General features: G+C 47.4%; 1 protein-coding gene across 11 annotated transcripts in view; it reads right to left on the reverse strand.

The window, feature by feature from the left end:
* Positions 1-354: 354 nt before the first annotated feature.
* CTNNA3 (catenin alpha 3) overlaps positions 355-24,705 on the reverse strand; it is a 394,943-nt gene continuing 370,592 nt past the window's right edge. For 3 of the 11 annotated variants that reach the window (XM_088059429.1, XM_088059430.1, XM_005530493.3), the window contains exons 16-18: positions 18,863-18,968; positions 13,318-13,452; positions 441-2,127 (exon numbers count right to left, since the gene is read on the reverse strand). In XM_088059429.1, the coding sequence (XP_087915555.1) occupies positions 1,840-2,127; positions 13,318-13,452; positions 18,863-18,968 (529 nt within the window). In that variant the 3' untranslated portion in view covers positions 441-1,839. Of the gene's footprint in view, positions 2,128-9,826; positions 9,915-11,247; positions 13,112-13,317; positions 13,453-16,636; positions 16,723-17,845; positions 17,867-18,862; positions 18,969-24,705 lie in introns of those variants that run through there. The other 8 variants (XM_088059440.1, XM_088059438.1, XM_088059441.1 and 5 more) reach the window with 8 other exon arrangements.

The raw sequence follows: 24,705 nt of genomic DNA on the forward strand, positions 1-24,705 counted from the left end.
GAGCCAGGGTCACTGGAGTCACTGGTGTCAGGGTCACTGGTGTCACTGTGGTCACTGGAGCCAGGGTCACTGGTGTCACTGCGGTCACTGGAGCCAGGGTCACTGGTGTCACTGCAGTCACTGGAGCCAGGGTCACTGGTGTCACTGCGGTCACTGGTGTCACTGCGGTCACTGGAGCCAGGGTCACTGGTGTCACTGTGGTCACTGGAGCCAGGGTCACTGGTGTCACTGCAGTCACTGGAGCCAGGGTCACTGGTGTCACTGCAGTCACTGGAGCCAGGGTCACTGGTGTCACTGCGGTCACTGGAGCCAGGGTCACTGGTGTCACTGCAGTCACTGGAGCCAGGGTCACTGGTGTCACTGCGGTCACTGGAGCCAGGGTCACTGGTGTCACTGCGGTCACTGGTGTCAGGGTCTCTGCTGTCACTGGAGCCAGGAGGGTTTCAGGGCACTCACCCCAGGGCTGTGCCAGCTGCCAGGGCTGTGCCAGCTCCCCTGCTGCCTCTGGAACCCCAGAGGAGCCCCCAAAGGCAGGAGACAGTGCTGAGACCTTGGTGCAAACAGCCTGGAGGGAACTGCAGCTGGAAAAGGTGATTTTCTTCCAAACTTCTCTCCTTTTGTTCCATTAACTGATTGCACTGTCAGGGAAGGTGGAAGAACCATCTGTAGAGATTTTAATTCACTGCAGTTTGACAGCCCACAGAGTCCTGAGCTTACACACAGCAGCCCCAAGGGAAGGGCACAGCTCAGGGTTGTTCTTGCTGCCCACACTGGGCTGGGTCAGGTGCTGCTGTGCAAACATGGTCAGGAATGACCTGGGGCAGCAGCCCAGAGTGTGGAGCCATCCCACAATGGCAGGCACACAGTGAGCTCTGGCTCTGCCTTCACCTCAGCAAATGCAGGAGGCCAAAGGATTTAATGACGGCCAAGCAAAGACATCTTGAGTAACAACTGCAGTCTGGGAAAAAGGCATGATGTGGCAAAAAGGCAAGTTAGGTCTGTCTAAAAAAATAAATACAAGTGGATTTCAGATTCCATAGTATTTAGAAAAATTAGTTTTTTGTAAGTACACCGCACAGGTCTGGCCTAGCAGGATTTACCCTCATTACACACTTTGAGTGCAGCTGTTCAGCACGCACCTGCATTTAGGACTCGTTGTCAGAAGGAACTTAATTCCCTACACTTGCTTTGGAAAAGTCTCCCCATTGCTTAGAGTCAATATTTGAGTATTTCACACACTGGTATCAGAATAATGATTTATTTCAAAGTTGTTCTTTCTTGCAGCAATTAGGGAAGTTTCTTATTGTTAATGTCTGATTTATCTGGCACTCAGCAGATTTATTGGGGCTCACAGAAGGGAGCAGGACACGGATCCCTGTTCGTGCTTCCAAAGGCCTCCTGAAGAGCTGCCATCCGTGCTGGCTCGCAGGCAGTGCTTTTTGTAGTGCATGATTCCATCCACTTTGTTCCTGCACTTCGTGTGTTTCACCAAACATTTTCAGGCTCCCATTTCCACGGCACAGCCCCTGGATGCTGGAGCTGGGCTGAGCAGCAGTTTGAGATGCTGTGCCACAAAGCAGATGTGCTGCAGTGGGAGCCTCTCTGACACTGCTGAATGAATGCAGCTGCAGCACAGACACCGCAGCTCGGCCCTGCAGGAGAATCTGCTTCCTTTTCACCTCTGTGCTTCTAATCAACCCAACAGCATTTCACATCCTTTCAGCAAGTGTTATCTTACAGATTTAGAGCAAAACATTGACATACATAATTATTAAATAAGTGGGGGAAAAGATGAAAAATCATTGGAAATTTAAAATAGGAAGACATAATAGCAAAACATTAGACCATTTCTCTGCCCCTGAATTCACTCATGACTTGCACAGGATGGATTCTCTTCTTTGCAGAACCTTTCCTGACAGCAGCATAGATTTCTTCCGGCTTCTCTCTTTTAATCAGGGGCTTCTTCTCTGGAGCCTTCATTCTCCACATGACAACTGGATGTCGTGGGCCGGCAGGACTCTGAATCTTGATGATCTTTGTGGATGCGATGTAGGACATCTTCACTGTCTGCACCACAGAATTCATGAGATTTTTGGCGGCCTGAATTAGTGAAGTGACGCTGTCCAGCTGTAACAGCAAACAAACAGCAGCTGAGAAGTCAGTGTGCTTTTAATCACAGCAGGCATGGGAATAAACAACAGTTAATAAGGAAAACTACCAGAGACTAAGCCATAACTTCTGTATTTTCCCTTGGTGTGTTTGATCACTGTACTCGTGCTCTGCTGCTCAGATTATTTGTGATGTACAGAAACTGGTGCTGGTGGAGCGTTTGGGAGATAATGCCAATTGTTTTGGTTTTTTCTTTGACAGGAATTCACGCTGCTGGTCTGCAGGGCCCTATTGCAGTTACTGCTGATGGGTAATGAGACCAACTTGAGGGAAGAGCTGTGAAAATGTGAGCCCTTGCTTCCTTCGTTTCAGCACTAGGTAAGGCCTCAGCTGCTCCTGTCCCATTCCAGGCTCACTCAGGAGCAGTGCTGGGATCCTCTCAGCTGTCTGGCTCTGGCACAGCTGCTGAACCTGTTCTCAGCAGTCAAGATTTGTACGGGACATTAGAAGTGGGACAGCCCCATTCTATGGAAATGGCAGTGCCTGTGTGGTCTCTCCAGCTGCTTGGGCAGTGCCAGCCGAGGGCAGAACAAAGCCCGTGGGCTGTGGGCACCTTCCCCAGCACTGGCACTGCAGGGTGTCATCCTCACTGCCATGGACAGCACACAGGAGCTGGGGAAGCTCTCCATGGCTGGGCTGGAGAAACAGCAGCATTACTCTCCAAAACGGGAGAGCCTTGGCACTCCAGCTGTGAAACATCCCCTCTGCTGAAACGTTTGTGTAAAAGCACTCAGGCCACTTCTCTGAAGGGTTATCCCTGGGTTTAGTGGCAGAGAGATCCCATCCTTTGCCATCCAGCCCAGCCCCAGAGCCTTGGGCAAGGTACAGATTTACAAACTGGGTTATTAGGAAAGGTGTGAGGACTTCTCCCTTTGCCAGGCCAAACAAATGGATCAGGTGAGGGAGGTGTGTTACTATTGTCTGGCTTCACTGCAGTTGTGTAACACAAATGCAAATAAAGCAGAATAAAAATGCAGCCACGAGGTTGGATTTAGTTGCAGTTTGGAACTTGAAGCTCTGAACTGGCAGAAAACTCTTGCAGTTAATACAACACACACTGCTGCTCTCTGGAAATGCAAAAAATAAAAAACCAGGAGGTATGTGATGGCAAACTGAAGCACTGGCAGAGCAGTAACACCACTACGAGACTGCTGGGACAAAGGAAAAGTTGGTTTTGGTTCTGTGGCAGATGGTGAACGGGCTCCAGAGGAAGTTCTTGCCCTGAAGTTTCCCAGTGACTCCAGCATGTGTAATTGCTGCACCTTTTTGAAGCTGCTGGGTGATAGAGGCATGTGAGGAGAGGGGTGGCAGGCTGGGCAGCAAATAAATTCCTGTTTGCATGGCAGGAAAAAGGCTTCTAGAAGAACCTGGAAGCATCCAGGCAGGATGCTACAGAACTTCTGTATTGACTTCTTCCTGTGGAACGTGGAGAGTGTTGAGGTGAGCACTAGAACTTAGCTGGCCTTTCCTCTCCTGTGCAAACTGAACAGTTCCCTCCTCCTGCCCCCTGCAGCTTCACAGATCCGCTGTGGAACAGCCCAGGGCTCCTTCACCCCACCACTGGGATCAAGAAAACTGATTCCATGGTTTCTTAAACTATAATTGTAGGTATCTACTACAAGCAGCAGAAGAGCTTGAGGGGTGCCTAGTTTTGATGAGGCTGTAACTGAAAATCAGCATGCAGCCATGTCAGCCTCGTGCTCTGGCACAGGCTCTGCGAGGGGACCCCTGTCAGCTCCAGTGTTTCAAATGCTCAAGAGCCAAAGGCTGACTCCAACCCAAGGGCAGAGCTGTTCCAAGAGGCAGAATTCCTGCCCTTGTCAGAGGAGCTGTGCCCCAGCACTCCAGCTGTACAAAAGATGCCCTGAGCCAGAGCAGTGCAGGTAGCTGGCCCCAAGCTGTGAGAACAGCTCTGTGTGTCCCCTGCAGAAAGGCAGTGACCTGGAGTGTGACTGAGGTGTGTGACCTGGGCTGGGCTGAGCCAGGACAGGCTGGGAGCTGCAGGGACACTCAGCTAACGCTGCCCTTTAGCACTGGCTGTGTCCTCGTGTCCCTTCAGCTTTCTGGTGCATCTCACATTTGCCTTCTGTTGTGTTGGGGCGGGGTATTAACTGCATTCAGAATCTTGGAGCAGCTTTTAGAGGTTTTTAGCTGTGTACTACAGATGGTAACAATCAGGCCATACATTCAGTCTCTTTTTGGGCTTTAGAGAGCAGCTGTTTTCCCACCTCAGTGCCAGTGACACTGAACAGTTTGGTGGAAATCTGCTCTTCTGTAAAACTGCTGTACTCAAGAACTGTCTTCACTTGGATGCTTCTATCTCAGATATTCAGCAGGCTCTTCAAGGTCTCATATCCAGGAAAACTGAAGAAATGAAACTTGGCATAAATGAAAGACTGATAAAATATTCATTGAGCGTTTAAGTTCATTTCACTTACAGAGATATAGCTGCAAACTCTGCAGTGCACAGCAAGCGGTACATAAAGATTCACTAGCAAAACAAACAAACCAACCAACCCCAAACTAAAAGCTGTTTCATTTTTGCCTAACTCCACTTCTGCTCTTTCAGCATTTTCCACGGAGATGCAACATCCCAGCCTCCAGTATTTTACAGGTCTGACTGGGGGAGTTAGGAGAGTAATTCATTAAAGGCTTTAGGAAAAACATCCCTTTGCCTGTCCTGTGAGCATTAGGACTTGGCTGCTGCTGCAAAAGGAATTGAGAATTATTCTGGCCACTGTGATTTCACACTGGGGTGGAACACACAAGATACAGAGCAGGTGAGAATATTATTTAAGAAAAAACAACCCCACCCCAAATCAGGCTGGCAGCTCTCATGCTGAAATCCACTCTCCCATCTCAAGTGCTTTTACTCCTCCTCTGCAGTAAGTCCTGAGAGCAAGCAGCAAACTCTCCACTGAATATTGAAGCTGAAGGAAATAGATAAGAAACTAATCTTGAAACTTTCAGTTTGTTTACACCTGTTGTAGTTCTCTCACTTCTATGAAGGGATTTCCTGTCTCAGCAGCAGAGGCAGTCCATTGCTGTGGAATGCTGAACAAGGTAATGAGTGACATTACAGTTGACGAAGAGAATCATGGCTTAGGAACTGAAGAGACCCCTTTGCTGCCCAGGTATTTTCTGTGGGGTGCATTAATTCACAATTAGTGAAGATTTAGGTTTTTCATACAGGTGGAAGCTGAGAACTGAACGTCAAATACGGAGTTTTTTAGCAATGTTTGAGGTCTAAACTTAAAATTCTTTTTGAAACAAGGTCAGTTATTAAGAATTGATTTTAATTGAAACGTGGGGTTCATTAAATACATTCCTAGAAGCAGATTTCCTTTGGTACTGTATATCCAGAGACAAAGACTGAATTTTTATTTCTGTATTTCTTAGACAGCTACATCTGAAAGTAACTCAAGTTCTACATTTTTGGGGAGAGCAGTGAGTGTGTGAGTAGTGCTGCATTTCAGGTAAGGAGTCCTTGCTACATTGTGCTTTTGATTTGAATCCTGCTTTTTTACTAGGCATAGCTGTTTTAAATCATTTTATGGTTCTCTCACTAAGGTTGCTATATAAAATAGTCATTTAATCCCTTAAGATTAAAGGTAGCAGAACAATCCAAACAGGTGCTAGGAGTGAAATCTCGCCTGTTGAAGGCACTGGAGTTCTTGCTGGGCCCTGGCCAGGATTTTACCACCACTTACTTGCCTGGTTTTTCCCTTTTTCCCCCAGTCAGAGTAGTGTTAATTCCTTTCCAGTGGGGATGCAGATCCTGTGATCAGCAGGACAGTGGCACCAGAAGATGGTGACTCCGTCACGAGCCGTGGGTGCCCCTGCAGCTGCCAGGGAACACAGAACTGGCCCAGGTCCAAGCCCACAACAGCTGGGATGGGAAATGAGCCAAAGGCAGCTTTGCCATCGTGGTTCTTTGCTCTGGAAACTGTTCCTCAGTGTACCTCAGCTCTGCTCTCCCTCTGCGATACTGCACAGATCTCATCCCCATGGACGTGGCCGCAGGAAATCTGCTTCACTGCTTGAGTGGCTTTTCAAGGAACTGAGTTTTCCTACAAATGTGGCCATTCCATTGGTTACCTGTGTCTGTGTGTCCTTCAGTGACTGCATTCCAGACCCCAGGGGGGTCTGGGGTTCATTCTATGTTTGCCCCATTTGGAGGTAGGGAAATTGAATCTAATGGACTAAAAACCAACCATTACCAGAGTGTGCTTCAGGCTAAGCAGGATTCAAAGAACTGAAACTGAGTTCTATAATTAGCCCAGGCCGGTGTCCAAGTTAAATGATAAACAAGTTACATTAAGGGCTGTGAAACTCTTCCTGTGCAGCACCATGATGGAGCAGATGCTCGGCCAGGCGGTTGCCTCAGTCCCTCCCCACTACTGCTGCTTTCCCTTACAGGGAGAATTTTAAAAAAAGGAATTTTTTTTTAAAAGACAGGCTCTTGAGAAATGGGAACAGTGGCTTAATATAAATCCTTTCCTTGCTGTTGAGGAAGAAATTGAGTGTTTGTTGCAATAATCTTGTACATACACTGAGGCTAAGAGCTGGGAGACACATCCTGGTTTTGCTAATTACAGGAGCAATTATTACTAGGAAAAGTTAGGTGTCCTTTAGCATACATTACCAGAAACACTTCCTGCTCCTTTCAATTAGTTTTTCTCAGTAGATGCAGTTTAGAAAGCAATAGTAACTGAGCTCTCTGTAAGTGATTGACAGGAAAATCTGTCTCTGGCTTTGCTTCCAAAGGCCTGGGTTTCTGTATCCACACACCTGCCACTGTGTGCTAGGCAAAAGCAAGAAAGGTGTAGTGGTACTTGATATAAAAAACCCAGAGTGAAGCACTTCTGTCAACTCTCAGCAGATGAAATCTTGTGTCAGCTCTTGGGGTTAATGTCAGCTTTTAGAACTTGGGCAGTTTAGCACTTTCAGAGTCAAATACTGGGGTAAGGCATTTCATTCATGCTGGGAGGCCCTGTAAGGAACATCCCCATCCATTCAAACAGGCTGAACCAAGAGCTCTCAGGAAGTGCCAAGGACAAACAGCAGCCAGGAGAAGGGATGTGGAGCAGGAGCTGTGCTCGGTGGCAGAGCAGCCACCGTGGATCTGAAGGGACGTGGGATGCTGCTCCACCAAAGCCCACCCAGCAGTGAGAGCAGGACAGCAGCACTGGAGGCAGAGGAACAGAGCAGGTACCTGTGGTGACTCGAGTAGGCTGTCAGGGCAGCCCCTGTTCCAGTGTGATTCCCAACTTGCTGCTTTTAGCCCCTTGTTCCCTCCCTCCAGTCCTGCTGGAGCCACAGCAAGGCTGTTGAGCCCATCTCACTCCTCTTGCAGGGGGAAAGCACAGCCAGGAAAGCTGAAAGGAGCTGAAATACACTGCTCCAATCTCTTGACCTGCCAAAGGGGCAGCTCCTCTCGGCAGCAGCTGAAGCCCTTGCAGTGTGGGGAAGGCGTGGGGCCGTTCCCTGGGGTCTGCACATCCAGGGACTGGGACAGTGTCAGCCAAAGGCCTGGGGACACAGATCCTCCCTTGTGTTTTTACAGCTTTGCTGCCTCTGTGTTCACCTGGGCTTCAGCCTTCAAAGCTGGAACTCATTCATTGCAGTGTCCTGCTGGAAACCTGTGATGTATCAGGCCTGGGAACTCAGGAAAGGAAACAGATACTTCAGTCCATCCCTGAAGAATGGAGTTAGACACATTAAAACAGCTGCATTTGGCACAGAAGCGGCCTGATGTCAGTGTTTAAGGTAAAGTCTGGCTCTTGAGATAGCAGGGACAAGAGCTGAAGATAAACAGACATCTGCAGGTGCAGCAGAGTGAAACAGCCCTCAGTGCACAGGTGAGGCTGGGGTAACTGCTGGGGGGCACTTCTGTGCCACTTAGCAAATTCTGGGACTCCCGAGAGCTTCCTCTTCCAAACCCTTCCCTTACAAGACCAAAAAGCTTTGTCTCATGTGCCAAGTACAATATAGAAGAAAAGATGATAACAACTCTGCATAGCACAAACCAGAATTGCCTGGCAAAACTCATGGAGTGCAATATTAGTAGGTAAGATATGTCCATTTTCTGTGCTGTGATACAGTTCTCTCTAGCTAAAGCCACTGTTGGACAAAGAGCAAGGTGGCAAGGTAAGGTGCAGTGCTTGTGAGGTAGCAGCTAATCCGCTAAGTGACTGTAATTACTGGCAATCTGCATACTGCAAATTCACCCCCTTACTTTGTGCCTGAAGAGGCACCAGTTTAATTCACACAAGTAAATGTCCATTTCCTATTTAACCACTCCTAATGAAGACTCAGTGAATCCTCCCCATTTGGACTTGTGCAGATTACAAGCAGCAGTACTCACTGTATGCCATGGGCCTGTGAAAGACTAAATAGTGAGCAAGAATTTTTAATGAGTGAAAATAACAAAAGTGCAGTGAATGGAGAAGGTGATGATCCACATCTCTTCCTCTCTTTCTCTGTACAGGACCCCTTCCAACCTCCATAATGGGGGCTGGCTGGAAATAAAGCACTGGAGCTTGGGGCTGGACAGTGAGAAGGCAAACTACCAGAGCGTGGGGGCTGAAGTCCAGAAGCCACTGCAGGAGGAGAGCAGAGGGAAGAGCTGTCAGCTGGGAAGTGCACAAAGCATCCCAGCTGCCCCAGGGCCTAATTAACCTCCACTAATGACAGCTGGGTGTGAACAGCAGGTGAGAAACCTTCCAGGCAGGGCAGACAGATCTGAAACAGCTGAGGAGGATTGAGCTGTGTTCGTGGATTTCAGCACCGTTTCTCATGTGTGTAATGCTCTTTGTTGCCTTGCAGTGCCAGGTGGAGCGTGCTGGCAGCCAGCAGCACCTGCCCCAGTGCAGGCAGGAACCCACAGTGCTGCCCTTGTGCCATGGCACCATCCAGGGCTCAGCTGCACCACCAGCTCAGGCTCCTGGAGCTGCTCCAGCACAGCATCATCCACAACTGCTCTGCTTCAAGGAGACGGCTCTTTCTTTTACACATCTGCAAATATGTGACACTACATCCTCTGCTCTTCATCCCTCCCTTCCTCTCAATTTCAGCTTCAAGACAGGCTGGCTGGGTTATTTTTTAATGAACCTTGTGAGAAGGAGTTTTCCTTGAAGGTGAGTTAAATCCAAGATCCTTGTGCACAGTCCTAGGGCTTGGAGAAGGGAGGTGTGGGGTGGATGTAAGAGCCATCTCAGAACAGTGCTTTGATGTGTGGATTCCAGCAGGCAGTGCTCGTTCTCCTTTTGTTTCTGCAAGTGGATTTGTCCTGTGGAAGTTGGTGGTGACCTATGGGAATGTGGAAATGTGTCATTTCTCACAGGAGAGGAGCTCTCCCCTCCCTCTTCTGCTCCAGAGCCTGTCCCAGCTCCTGCAGGAGGAGGGAGATGAGGGAGGGACTGTGAGGAGCCAGGGGAGGGGTGGATACCCAGGGAGGGCATTTCTGGCACACACACGAGTGCAGGAGGGAGCAAACAGTGGAGGAACCTGTGAGTATATGATTATTATGATTATTTCCTAATGCTCCTGCTGGTAGATTTCTTCTCCTGTAGCAGGTCTTCGCTGACCACAGGATCAGTTTAGTTTCAGTTCTTTGGAGAGTCACAAGTTTTTCTCTTAATGCACAATAAAACCTTTTTGATCAGCAAGGGCTGGGCCTCTTTTTTTTCTTCTTAATCATCTTGCTGACTCCTTTAATGATTCTCATTCAGAGAAGATCAGGACTGGGAGAAAATAAAACATAATCATATTCCAGCTACAGTTCTGGCTCCTGTATTTTCTGATGGAGTTCTAATACTGTCTTCTGGGGAGGGAGAAGGTGGGAAGGGGGAGAAGAACCCCTCTGCTTTCTCAGAGAACTTGGGTTTGTCACTTTTTTCCAAGGCCAGCTAACCTAGACATGAGATGAATTCCTAAAGCCCCCACATGCACTCTCAAAGCTGGAACTCGCTCCAGCTTTTAAGGAAAGCAATCCAATAACCAGCCATTCTATACCACTAGTGCATTCCTCTCCCTCTAGAGAGAAATTTATCTGTACAATGTAAATTCTGCTATTCTTCTAAAATGGAAGCAATTAAAACTTAGTTAAATTAATACAAAAGGCCATCACTGCTCGGTTGGGCTGCAGTCTCACATAAGGACAGTTTTAATTGCAGGGAGCAGCAGAGCACAGTCAGTCACAGCCTCCCCTTCCCAAGACAGTGACCAGGGAGAGTTTTTTTCAAGTTTCTAGAAATTTTTCATAACCACGGACAGCAACCAACTGTGTCTCTACTGTCTTTAAAAGGTGAGTTAGAAAGGTGAGTCTCTCTTGGTTTTTTTCCTATGTAGCACCCATATTATTAAAAAAAACAAAAAGAAAATGCTCCAACAATGACCGTGTTTAAAGATCAGTTAAGAGAGGAGCAACCTTGCAGAGTCTCACCTTGATTTCACAGAACATCCCAAGGCCTTTCAGATCTCTAAGCACATTCTTCATTTCCACTGACTCCCAAACTAAGCCCCCACCTAACTGTGTGTATTGAACCGTGTATGTTGAGCATTTACCTGAATGTGCAGTTGTCTTTTTCAAGTTTCTGGATGCACAAAGGACGAATTCTCACCCTCCTCCCTTGAAGCAGGGTTAGGACCTGCAGTCATCTTTTTGGGACTATTAGTGAAGGTAAATTTGGGGGTTCATTTTTAGAACTTAAAATTTTTGCACTAGGTGGATTATGGGCTGTTGACAGGGGTGACACAACAAAAAAGGTAAAGAACGTGAGTACTCTACAGCAGGAGACAGAAAGGGCAAGAACCAAACTGGGTTCCACCATTTGGCTTTACTGCAACCCACACCAGTCACAACTGCTTGGGAAAGGAAACAGGTAAGGAAGAGAAACTTTGCTAATGTGCAGCCCCAATGACAATAAGCATTTGCTTCAGAAATTAGACATTAAATTAAACTTAACTGTGTGTTCCAGAGGTGGTGTCTAAATTACCATTTGAATAGCCAGCACAAGTATCCTTACAGAAATGTTTCAAATCTCACCTCAGCAACAAAGGTTTAATTTCTGGTCAGTTTATAAACCATATAACATTTAATAATATTTTAGTGAGAATTAGGAGGCAGAAATAGGTAGGTGGGGATACTGATGGGTAGAGGAGACAGCTCTAGAGCAAGGTGTGGGTAGAGACAGGTGCAGGTAGGGACAGACAGGGCCAGGTAGAGAGACTGACAGCTCTGGATGGATGGAGAGAGGTGACACATTCGGACAGGTAGAGATGGGCAGTACCAGGTACTGACAGATAGACTCCTTTGACAGGGAGAGGCAGTGCCAGGTACAGATAGATCCTGACAGAATCTGCACCATTTCAGCCGATTCTGTCAGATTTTGGCAGATTCTGACAGACTGGCAGTGATGGAGCCAGATCTTTGACAGGGGTTGTGTCAGATACTGACACTGTACAGAGAGAGTGATACAGATGAGGACAGGTGCAGTAAGTGTAGCTGGACAGAGACATGTACAGGTAACTAATGATAGCCATAGATACACAGGTACAGGTGTGTGCAGACAGAGAGGTGTAGACAGGTAGAGCTACATCCTGCTGGGGGTAGATAGTTATGGACAGGTACAGCTAAGTGCTGGGAGGAGAAGACAGGCAGACGGAGCTACAGTTGGATAGAGACACATGGGGAGAAGTACAGGTACAGACAGGTACAGGTAAATATAGAGAGCTGTAGAGCCAGAGCCACATACAGAGAGAGGTACAGGTACATACACACAGGAAGACACAAGGAAAGAGAGACAGATAACCTGAGGTAGGTGTAAGTGGATAACTGATAGAGATGGCTGCAGTTGGAGCCAGGCAGAGCTGGATGGAGCTCGGTACATAGGGACAGCTGTGGAGCAGGATGCCCAGAGACAGATGTGCACAGCTGGCTGGTGATGGGTAGAGATAAAGCTGTTACCTCACACACACAGCAGTGCCTCACACATTGCTGTATTTGGATTGCAGGATCCATCACCTGCTGAAGTTACTGCGTGTGCCTTGCGGGGTCCCTCACCCACAGGTTAGAAGTGAACTTATTGATGTAACATGTTGAATTTATTGTTAGTGTTGGGTTACAAGTTAATTGTTATTTAATATGAAGTGTTTCTAGCCCATAGTTAATGTTTGTTGTTAGGGAGTTAGGGTTCCCATGGGTTTCTAAGGGAAGTGGGTGAGGTCTGTGATGGGTGTGGGAGGTGGTCAGGTGGAGATGGGGATGGTCCAGGGCTGGTCAGGTACTGCGTGGCGGTAAGAAAGGTTCAGCAAGTTAAAAGAACATTCCAGAACATGACCTCTGGGGTGATGTCTGCAGCAGGAACATCCATTGGTGGAGAAGACAACAAATCACTCGATGCCCTGGGACAATGATTGGTCTGGAGTGCACCATGCTAATGGACCAGTCCTGGACAAGGGGGAGGGTCTGTAAAAGGGGTGGTGGGGCTTCACTTGGGGTCCTCCTGTGGAGCCTGATCTAAGGGAGAGTGTCTGGCATTGCTGTCACAGGGTCCAGCCTGATCCTCACTCTTCTGTTGCTGTTTTTCTTCTTTTTGGTTTAATAGAGGGCTCAACTTTGTTTTTCCACCCATAAAGTCTGAGCCCGTTTCTAACACACGAAGGTTACAGCACACACCTCAGGGGATCCAGCACCCACGTACCCCTCTTGGGAAGCACCACCTTGCTGTTCCTTTATTTATTGCTGCAGACCTGTTGGGTGCCCCACAGCATTTTTATCCTGGCCTGGAACTCCACCCCTGCCATGTTTTTATTGTGTTCAGACACACAGAAGCATATTCCAGCTGCATAAGCCAATGCAGCACATTTTCAAGTGGATTCCAGTTCTTCAAACCCAGCTCCTTCAGAGTAACAGCAGTACCACAGTGTGCTTTGAGAACTTAGAAAGAAAAGGGGAGTGTTAGAAAGAAAAAGGGAGTGTTTCTCCTTTAAAGCCAGAAGTCTTGCGCTCCACTTTCGCAGAGTCTCGCTGTTGAGCGAGTGTTAGAAGAGGAAACGGGATTTGGAGTTACTGGAACACGCAGCAAGCACAGGCACATCCAACTCACAGTCTAACAGAGTGCTTGATGCCATTTTTCTACTTACTGCAGACATGATGAGCTCTCCACCAAGGTTCTGGATTTCTGCTTTAACCTGGCTGCAGATTTTGAGCTGATGTGAGTACAGCTTGATCTGTTCTAGGTAAGCCAGTAAATCCTGTTTGCATGACTGGTCTGGGCACTGAAAAGAACAATAAATAAAGCATTTCAGTAACTGCTGACTCAAAATGATCTCTCAGGAATCACATTAAAACTTCACTGAGAAGTATTCCATTTGCAGAGCTTTGCTTTCAGTGCAGCTGTATCAGGCTGCAAAGGTCATTCCTCTTGGGAAGGTTTTTAATGCTGGAGTTGGAAGCTCAGATTAAGCCTAAAATTCCCCATGTGCACGCTGTATTTAACATGGTTGTGCTTGCCTGAGCAGCATTTCTAAACACATCCTTTAGTGGATGGAGTCATTACTTCAGTTCCTCAGATGATCTCTAAGAAAACACCTCCATTAACAGTGATGAGGGCAATCCAAACAGATTTTGTGGGCACTGTAACCATACCTGCACAGGCATGTTAACATCCGTATCTCAGGTTTTATCTTGTCATACGACCTATAGGGGTTTTTATGTTCCATCCAAAGCGTATTGAACTCAATCTACAGATCTTCTCTAGCAGTGGGAGCAGCAGAATTAGAATGGATTATGCAAAACTCACTGATTTCAGTATTTTTAACAATACGGATTTACATTACAGAAATAAAGGCTCTTTCAAACCTGTTTTCCCCCCTAAATACTTGGAGCGTGGTGTTGCTCTGTGGGTACCAGGCCAGCCACAAAAGGCTGGGTATGAATTTCTCCCAAGGCTGATTTTCCATTTCTCTGGCAGAATACAGGGATCCTAAGGGGGATGGGAGCCCCTGCTGCGCTCCCCCAGCTGCACAGAGTAAGAGTGATAAAGAAGCAGGAGGTCCCTGCAGGTTTGCAGCCCTGGGTTTGGCCCAGGTGTGGTACTTCCATGATAAATACACCCCTTCCTTTCCACAGGAAACTCTGCTAAGCTCTGCAGACTGAAAAAGCACGATACATCCCCACCAACTGCACACTGCCAACAATCACCTGTGGTTTCACTGAACTGTGGTCAGTGGATTTAAATCCAAAACTTACCAGGAGCCAGAAAAAGCACCAACTCAACTCCAAAAATATTTCAGCTCCTGGCTTTGCTGAAGCATCAGCACCTGTTCAAAGGGTGTGGCTGCTGTTCTTCATGGCTATGCAAAAACGTCTGGTTAAGCAAGTTCACGCTTTAGACTTAGTGAAAGGTGACAGTGAATGAGGAAGCTCAGAGTGTTCAATTTCAAATTAATTACAATGACTTAACACCAGTCCTTACCTCATGTTCTGCTACATCCATTACTGTTTCCTGTATTTGAACACAGATTACAACAAAACCAGAGCACTTCCTTGACATGCTATGTGTGACGTTTTCAAAATGCTAGAACATTCTGGAAAACTGCTCTAAAATACGTCTTTATTTCTTCCTTAATAAGCACTGCTTTAATATAATATAAATATTTATATAATGGTAGCTCAGTCTTCAGAAAACTGGAATACTCACTGTTTATTTAATTTAATTAATAAATTATACTTCAAGTCCAATGAATGCAATGCAATCCCTTAGAGCATCAGAATTCATAACACCAAGAGGGTGTGCATTCCTGGAATGAGATTCGTCCTACTCCATTTTTTTCTTCCCTTAGTTACACTTTGTTTTTATCCCTGTGGCCAGAAAATGTCAAGAGAAAGGTGTACAGGGTACCTACATAGTACCTCACCCAATTACAGAAGTTCAGACAATGAATATTCCGCAGTTGCTCAGAAGCAGCTGCTACAAGCAGCTCTTGCTCACCAGTGAAAGCGAGCACTGGGCTGCAGCAGAAGGACAATCAGTAAGTTCTGAGTTTCACCAGCCCACAGGCAGCTGCTGGTTACCAGTTCATTGCTGCACACCCCTGACTGCAGAGCCCATCACACTCTGACAGGATTTCCCCACACATCCTGTGGGCAGGGGTGTTCTGTAAGAGCAGCATCAGAACTGACCTGCACCCCACAGATGCAGTGGTATTTCACCCAACAGTGTCCACCACAACACCCAAACAACTTGAGCAATTACAGTGATGTGGTGTTCCAAAGCAGACTGAAATCAGAATTCAGCATGCAGGTGAAAAAGCCACAGCAGTTGCACAGGAGCTCCTGGCCACAGACCACTCTGGGTTTGGCTTGCTCTCACTTCATCCCTTTGCCAGCAAAGGCCAGAGCATTTCTCTACAGAATGCACATGTGTCTTTACAGGGATCAGTGTTGGGGATAAGCACCCCCACCTACCAGGAAGGTGTGCTGTGCACAGACAGGAATAAGCAGCTCAATCCCAAAGGGATCATTTACACGGTGCTTTCCTGATCACCGTAATTAGCTGTGACAAACAGGGCTCTGAGTGACCCCACTCAGCACCTGCCTGCCTGCCTGGGATCCTCGTGGGTGCAAAACAACTGCAACATTTCAAACCAGGCTGATGTACTCCCTGCCTTCCTTGTCTTAGGGCTTCCAGGTCACATTAAGTAGCAAATTCTTCTGTCAGAAGGAACAAAACCCAAAAATCTTGTGACAAAAGGAAATGTTCCCTGATAATGAGTTTATAATGCACTTGAGATTCACGTGCACAGGTTACTGTTGATGCTGTAACCGTGAGGGTTTTCACCGTTGTTACTCTGAGCCATCCCAGAAGTGCCTGTGAGTGGACTGAAATACATCTGAGTTCTGCTCGTGGGACCCCACTCTCCCTTCCCTTCAAAAACAGCAACAGGGAGCTGTAAAAAACATACAGATCCTCTTCCACATAACAGAAATTCTACATAATTTAGCTGTTAGCAAAAGGCAACATGTGAGACACTCCACTAAAAAGTCTGAATGCTGCTCAGGAAGGCACTGCTGGCAAACACATTCCTGAAAGGCTTACCCAGTTTGGCCCAAATTCAGAGAACAGTTATTTGGTAGCCCAGAGTGATGTAAACTTCATTTTAAGACCCCAGGAGCCCAGGGCATAGGAAACCTGGCAAAATCACAGCTGAGAAAAGGAATTTGAAAATACCTTTGAGATAAAAAGAACCACAAGGATGAGAGAAGAGCTTTCAAAGGATAACTCTGCACAGCCAAAAAGGGTTCCAGAAGTTAAAAAACCTCTAGCCATGCAAGGCATGAGAGGATCATAGTAAGAATATCTGTAATAGGAGGAATAAAGCAAGATCCTCTTTTTTTCTAAGTGTGACACCTATCTAGCAATACTTGCCATGGTGTTCACCACAACTGGAAGGGCTGCTTGGTCCATCTTTTCATTTGTGTGTGGGTTTTCCTGGTTTTAATACTTACAATGTAATGTGAAGCTGCAGCTAAAATCCCAGCAGCACCTGTAAGTAAGCAGGGTCCTTGAGATGCACAGAACAAATCCCAGGGGTCAGTGGCTCTGGGTGTCAGCTGTGTGCAAGCTCTGAGCCAGGACAAAGGCAAGGAGCTGCAGTGAATTCACCAAAAGCTTCAATAACCTCAGTGATGTCACATTTCCCAGCAGCTCTGAGGGGACACAAATTATCACCACTGATGGTTCAGGAATACTTCTTCCTCACACTCATTGGTGCATGTTTCTAGTCTGGAACTGCTGTAGTAATACAGCTGAAATATTTTTTTCCTGAAAGAAATATTTCAGTGGAAGTGGATTCCCTGTCCTAAAACCAGCAAGAATTTATGACCCTTACTCATCTTTGGCTTTGCTATCTCATCGTTTTCTGGAACGTATCAGTGACAGGTTTGAATTTTAGTCTGTAATAGATAAAATCTTGAAAGGAGCTGCTGTCCAGTGCTGGAAGAATGTGTGTAAAGATCAGGAATAGGGAATCCAGACACTTTACCTGTTTTTTCCACAAATTCAATCATAACTGTATAGATGCAGAATAGAAATTCTCTGTTATGTGGAACTGAGGGAGACACACACCAACCACTAACAGACTGTGTTGTTTCCTAGCCAGTACAGCAGAAAAGCACTGAGCATGGAGATGATGAGTGAAGGGAAGAGACAGAGCACGTGAGGGTGTGCAAACAGTGACTGTCCTGTGCTGCCCTGCCCCTGAAAGGCAGCCACAAAGGAAGAAAAGCCTCAGGTGTGCCCTCTGCCATTTCCTGCACACCTGTGCAGGTGTTGCACGGCCCTAGAGCGACGCAGCCAGGCTGCAAGGGAGGCTGCAAGTGTGCTCATGTGTCACTGCAGCTCCCCGAGGCTGCTCAGCTACCCTGCTCCTGCTGGGCTTGTCTGGGGGGACACTGAGCCATCTGCTGACCTAAAAATCCACCAGCTGTGAGCACACCTTCCAGCTCAAACACTCTGCATTTCATGGTGATAAGTAACTCAAAATCGGACTTATTTAAAATAGCTATAAATAAAAATTAAATGCAAAACCAAAATTCACCTTCAAGCTGCAGATTTGCAGAGGCCAAAACAGCCAGTGTTGTGGGTAGGGAGCAGAGAAGGAAGGTACAGTGAAAGCGTGGACTCTAACTCTGCAGAGAGGGACAAGAAAGCGTTCTGGAGCCGGACAAGTCTGTCCTTACTAAGCTGAGACCAAGCAGCTGCCCAGAGCAGCAGAGCTGTGTGCCAGTGCCAGCACCTGTGTTCCCACAGCTCACCTGGAGCAGCTCCCAGTGCTGCCCCCGTGCTTCAGGCAGCTCAGTCAGGAGCCAGCACAGCCAGCCTGGCCACAGCAATCCTGTGCTGGGGAAGCTGCTGCTGCACAGGGACCCTGCAGTGTCCCAGCCACCCGCGTGGGGCACGGCCAGGACAGGAGATCCCAACTCCCCAAAGGCTATTCCACAGCAGCTCCATGGAGTGTTCATGTCCAGCATGGGGAACTCACCTGGAAGGGGCCAACTGCTGTTCAGGGACAGGCTGGGCACCGTCAGCACGTGCTGGGCCTCACATCTTTCTCTCTGCTCTCAGTCCTCTCTCTCCCTCCCTTCCAGCATCAATATTACTACTACTACTACTATTATATTATAAATGATTAAACTTCTTAGAACAGCCCATGAGGTTTCCTTTTCTTCCAGTTCCAGGAGTAGGTGACCAAGCAGCTGCATTGCACTCAGTTGTCAGCTGGGGTTAAACCAGGACAACAGCTTTTTGTACAGCTATTTATATACAATACACCTTAATATGTTAATAATAATGATGTATCTATTAAAGCAGCCATGAATATATATATATTTTAGATGTGTATATACACACCGTGTGTCTCAAGTGTTGCACTGACAGCTCCTGGGAGCTCACAGATGTTCACACATGCAGAAATGCACATGCAGCTCAGTGTGTGTGCCCAGACACGTGTGATGTGCGCACACATCCACGCAGGGTGAACGTGAGCACACCATTGACAGCAGCTCCACTCAGAGGTTCAGACAGGCTCTGTGTCCAGTGCCTCAGAAGTGCTCCAGAGGTGTCCCAGGCACTCCTGCAGGAGGTGGCAGGGCTGGGGGCAGCAGGGCTGGGGCAGGGTGCCTCACCTGCTCAGCGATGAGCCGCGCCAGGACGTCCATGCGCGAGCCCGACTCCGAGATCATCTTGGCGGCGTTGATGACATCGGATGTGTGCTTCAGTGGGCCTCTCCCCCTTCAGAGGAAACACAGACACTCAGAATAAATCACAGCCATGCAAACTAGCTGCAGAACAACTCAATTCAACAACTAATCCATACACAAGTGACAATAACTAAATCCCCCCACAACTCTTTTCATGTCCCACACATTTGTATTGTTTGGCACCAACGGGACGCAGAAGTACCGGGAAGATGTCACAGTTTCTTCATATTCAAAGTACAACCCATGCCAAATCCTGATTGTAAGAAGTTTCCTGGGCAGTTTGCTGTTCCCAGGGTTCCCATGCTCCTCTCCCATCCATGAATTTTCTAGCAGTATGTTCCAAGTTCAGCTCAGAGTATTCTGAGGGTCATTATGAGTATCCAGTCAGAAAAAGAGTGGGGTTGGTTTGGTTGGGCTTTTTAAATGTCATTGGTGCACCCAAGCACAAAGAGAGCTACATGAACAGAGCTGCAAATCAGCTTACACATGCCACTCACAACACAGCTAGGCCATATCGAAAAAACACTTCCCAAACAATTAGAGAATTTCTTCACAATTTCAGTCTAGGAAAACAGCCAAATTCTTGTGAACAGTCTGCCAAAAAGTCAGACTCTTTCTCTGTGTGCCACTCTCCCAAGCCCAAACATCTGCTTTAATTCCAGGAGAATTTTTCTAAGAACTAAGAAGTAAAATGTCAATATTTAATGTAAGAAGTATGACCACCCTTCTCTTGACATTAGCTCGAGCCTCAGCCTCCAATGCTGAACACTTCTCTAAACTCAGCACTTAATTTACTTCATGCATGTATAAAGTAAGCAGTGCCGCTGAGCTCAGCTTTGCCTTCCAACATCTTTAACAGGAATATTTCTAGTTTTACTATGCATTTAATTTCCAAAAGCCAAAATCAATTTACAAGTTCTGCACCGGACAAAGGAATTAGACAACATGAAAAAATGAATGTAACTCTTTGTTCAAATGAGAAGACCCCTTTCCTCAAAGTCAGGATGGTTTCACATGTAAAGAGCATTCCAGTAGAAACCTCATTTAGCCTAAAAACATTACAGTATGGACCAGTACAAACCCTGCAGTCAGGAAATGACAACATGGCAGATAATGTTCAACCTCTTCTTGATTAATCATACTGCTCAGCAAAGAACTGCTGGTCCTTGGGGGAAAGCATACTTGACTAATTACAGCTCCTTACCCTCAGCTTTGGAAGCCCACATTTATTTGGAATAACCTAGAATCCAGTATTTTACACATCACTGTCCTACAGAAAGGCACCTTCTTGTCCTGGCAAGCCATGGTCAGATTGATCAGTTCATAAAGAATTACAGTGTATGTGGGGAATGAATCTGCAAATGCAATCTCTGTATCTAGGATGAAGTCCTTGAACCCCCACACATATCCTTCACTTCCTTTCCTGGGATTTTCCCTTTGGATCCTTTATTTTACAACCCAGTTCTTTTCTGTGCCACTGGCTCCTCGTTCTTGGCACTGCAGCAGGTCCCAAGGCCAGAGGTTTGTCAGGCACCCCCAGCACATCCTTCAGCTGCTCCACGAACTCCCAGTGCCCACCCTCCTGGCAAGGTCCAGCCCAGGAGCACCAAAGGTGAACACAAGGCAGGATGAGAACGGCCAGAAAAGGAGAGATGGCACAAACAGCTCAATCCATTCTGCCTACGTAATTCTTGCATCTGCAGCAGCTGTGCTGGCATTTGAAGCTGGCTGAGTATTTTGAGGGTGAAGTTCTCCCAATAAACCAGCAATTTTCTTGTGCCCTCAGAGATGCAATGAGAATGAAACAATTCCACCCAAAAGAATGACTTCAGACAAAGGCAAATGAGCACAAGTGTGGCCACCCTCAGAGCCACCCTCGGAGCACTCAGCAATGACTGCTTGGAGACTGCCCCAGGAGGCACCGACTCCACCAGTGCTTCTGGTTCTCCCCTACAGCCCCTAGGAAATGTGGGGTGTGCTGCCTCTGAGCTGTCAGCCTTGAAATGGCAGTATTTAGGAATGCCTCAGCCTTGTGTTACAAAGAGCTGAACAGCACAGCACAGGAAGGTACAGGCACAAAGAAAGCTCCTTTGCTACACAGCCAAGAACTATCTGTGCTCCTTTCTTACCTTCCTGTAAAATCCAGAGCCTCTGACACAGAGCACAGCCTTAGCTGCCTTGGGGAATGGCTAATAATAATAATAATAATAACAACAATAATAAGCCCTTAGTCCCAGTTTATGACGTTGGGAAATTCTGAGTACTTGGGAAAGCACACCAGATCTGCTGAGTCCCTGGCCAACTGGAAAACGGAGAGAAAAACCAAAAAGCCCATGGCAGGATGCTGGTTCAACTGCAAACACTGAATTTGGCCATAAGCAATCTACTGCTTAGAGAGTCCCTCCAGCACTTCTGTATGGAGCCAGAGGGGCTGCTCCAGTGTGAACAGTCCCCAAGGTACACACAGCTGATAGCCCACACAAAGCTTTCCTGCTGCTTTCCCTGTTTGCCAAGGCTGCAGCTCTGCCAGGGATTCCAAGGAAGGGACACAACGGGAAGCTGTGCAAAAAGGACAATGTCACAAACATAAGGAGGGATGGAGAGTTTACACCCACAGCAACGTGCAGGTCTGGAGTGGGGCACAGGGAGAGCCTTCGAGGGGCTCCAGGGCTGGGCTGGGAGCAGGTTCAGAGCTCCCCTGCTGGAGGTTCAGCTCAGTGAGGAGACACAGCGAGAGCCTTCGTGTAGGAACCCAGAAATGGAGAGACATTTCTCTGTCTGTCCTGTTCTCCAAAATGACATTAATCTTGCCTGTCACTGACAGAAAGGCTTCCAAATATCCCTGGGCAAACCAGGATTGATAAAAAATTAAGTAGAAAGTAGTAGAACGTTTAGGATGTCACTGAAGTGAAAAATAGAGATTTTAGAGGGTTTAATACATGGAGTAAAGATGGAGGAAAAAGGGTGTAAGTTCTTAGCTCTCCTTCTTCCTTCTTCTCCAGGATTCTGCAGTTTTTAGAAGCACAAAGAGTGATTGGTTGAAGGTCAGTGACAGTTTTAATTGTGTAAGTAGATATAGAAAATTTATTTGTTAATTTATAAAAGCAATACACCTGTCTATTGTTAATTGGGTAAAAATGGATATAAAGATGAAACAGCCGCCTGCTTCGGGGCCATTTTGTGCCTTCAGAGCCAAAGTGAGGCAGGTTATGGTGAATTGAACTTGTGCAGAAAGTCTGGAGAGACCTGCCAAGTTCTGTGATAACATCCTAATAAACAGGAGAAACAAGATCCTAACGAGCTTTGGAGTTTTCTTCAGGCCCAGAGAACTGAGATAAACGGAGCTCCCATGGAGGAGTATCCCAAAGGAGCTCGGCTCAGAGGAGCTGAGAAATCCATTTGGAGAAGTGCAACATCAAGCAGAGAAAAAGTTTCAAGGGGCTCCAGGGCATGCTGGGCTGGGAGCAGGTTCAGCTCAGAGAGGGGCACAGCCCTGGGGTACTGCTGGGAGCAGGTACAGCTCAGTGAGGGGCACAGGGAGCAGCCCTGGGGTACTGCTGGGAGCAGGTTCAGCTCAGAGAGGGGCACAGCCCTGGGGTACTGCTGGGAGCAGGTTCAGCTCAGTGAGGGGCACAGCCCTGGGGTACTGCTGGGAGCAGGTTCAGCTCAGTGAGGGGCACAGCCCTGGGGTACTGCTGGGAGCAGGTTCAGCTCAGAGAGGGGCACAGCCCTGGGGTACTGCTGGGAGCAGGTACAGCTCAGTGAGGGGCACAGCCCTGGGGTACTGCTGGGAGCAGGTTCAGCTCAGTGAGGGGCACAGGGAGCAGCCCTGGGGCGCTGGCACCACTGCCCACGGAGGGTGGCAGAGTTCCATCCTCTGCCCTTACCAGCTGTAATTCAACAAGTTTCCTGGCTTTTGGTGAGTAACTGCCAGGTTCAATGCATGTAATGGTACCAGTGCAGCTGTGCACTTTGTGAATTGCCACTTCCCCTGAGTTAGCATGAACGCAGCATGTTCAGAATGCCACTAACTCACATTAACTCCCTGAATGCAGATGTTAGAGACACAAAGTCTATTAAATCATCTAGGTTGTTTTCCCCAGCCACTGCACAGCTTCCTACCAGTTTTATATGCTCTTGCACTGTTTTTCTGGCAAGTCTGAAGTATGAAAAAACACTTTGCCTGAAAGGTATTGTTTCCCTGAGCTATCCATCTCACTCTCAGGAATGCTTTTGCAGATATTTAGGTCTTTCTCTGTATCACTGTAACAGCCTCCCTTTCCTCCTACAGACTCTGATCCTCCTCCACCACATGCTGGAGCATCCCAAATTGTGGTGGCTAGAGCAGACCTGTGAGCAATAGCTCAGGCACCTACAAGAAATAAATATTAAAAAAAACAAGTACCATCTGCTGGCCAACATCACAAAATTTCTCCATTGTGGAGTTTTCCATCTCTTCCCCTAAAGAAATTCTAATTTGTTTGCTATGGAAACTGTGTAATATTTAAAAAAAATTAAATAAAATTCAAGTGAGCTTTAATCTTACTTGTTTTCCCCTGCTTCCAGCCTCTAATGTTTAAGGCCACACTTCACCTCACACTCAGTTACTGAAGTTTGTCCCCAGTGATTTCACTGAGTTCATAACCTACAACAGTAGCCTGCATTCACTGAAAGGAGGATCTAATACATTTTCCTCACAGTTTATTATTCCCAGGCATAAGGCCTTACAGGCTGAGCAAGCTGATAACACATTCAAGGTGATGAAAAACAAAGACGACACAAAGTATGATATTTATAAGCAATTATATCTCCCCAAGGTAGTGATGGATTGATACTAGAGCTCAAATCAACTGCTCTATCCAACAACAAAACTGGGAACAGGCCATAAATAATATAGAGAGAGACATCCAAGTCTAACAAGAAAGAAAATGGATTATGTACAAAGAAAGCAGTTTGGAGGACCTCAACAGAGGTACAGGAGAAAAAAAACCCCAAAACTTCACCTCAATGTTTCTTGAAAGGTACAATCACAGGAGGAAAGGAGCTGGACTGTGTAAATCAGTACAACACCAAGGGTTTGGGTAACTGTGAAAGAGAGCCTGAAGCCTCTCAAATCTCATCGTTCTTGCTCCAAGCCAGGACAAACCAAGAGCAACTCCATCCCTGTCTGCCTGAACTTTTCCACAGCCATTAGCAGACATGGCTATGGGGCATTATTTTCTGTTTTCCTTCACACTGGAATCTCACTCTGAAAAGCAGTGATACTCTTAATTCTTAGGCTAATGGAAACTTCAGCTCCAAACCATCTTTGCCATGACCTTTTCCAGGAAGAGAAGCTCTCCTGTCAGCAAGCAAGGCTGGTGGCAAACGCCCCATCCTCGCCCTGCAGCAGCAGCAGCTGGAGGGAGCTGCAGTGAGCAGAGGCTGAGGAGCTCCCAGCTCCCACCCCAAGGCATGGACACGTTTCACAGCTCCATGGGGTGAGCTGAAAGCCTCTCTGTCAGCTCCAACGCACTGCCCTGAGCTCCAGGCTGTGAGCAGCTGCCATCAGGCCTGCCCTGCAGCTCCCACTGCCTGCACCTTTGCCTGGGGCACTGCACAGGAGGCTCAGCTGCAGCCCAGTGCTGAGCCAGCAGCGTATCTCTGGCTCTTCAAACCTGAGCTCAGCACAGGAGTGGGTCTGGCAGTGCTGGCCAAAGCCAGGCCAGCCCCCACCTGAGCAGCCTCAGCCTGCACCACCTGCCAGGGCTCCTTGGAGGTGGGAGTGG

Source organism: Pseudopodoces humilis, chromosome 9 (assembly GCF_049639895.1).
Source record: "Pseudopodoces humilis isolate 2021_Gansu_Grassland_sample_001 chromosome 9, ASM4963989v1, whole genome shotgun sequence".
NCBI classification, from domain to species: Eukaryota; Metazoa; Chordata; class Aves; order Passeriformes; family Paridae; genus Pseudopodoces; species Pseudopodoces humilis.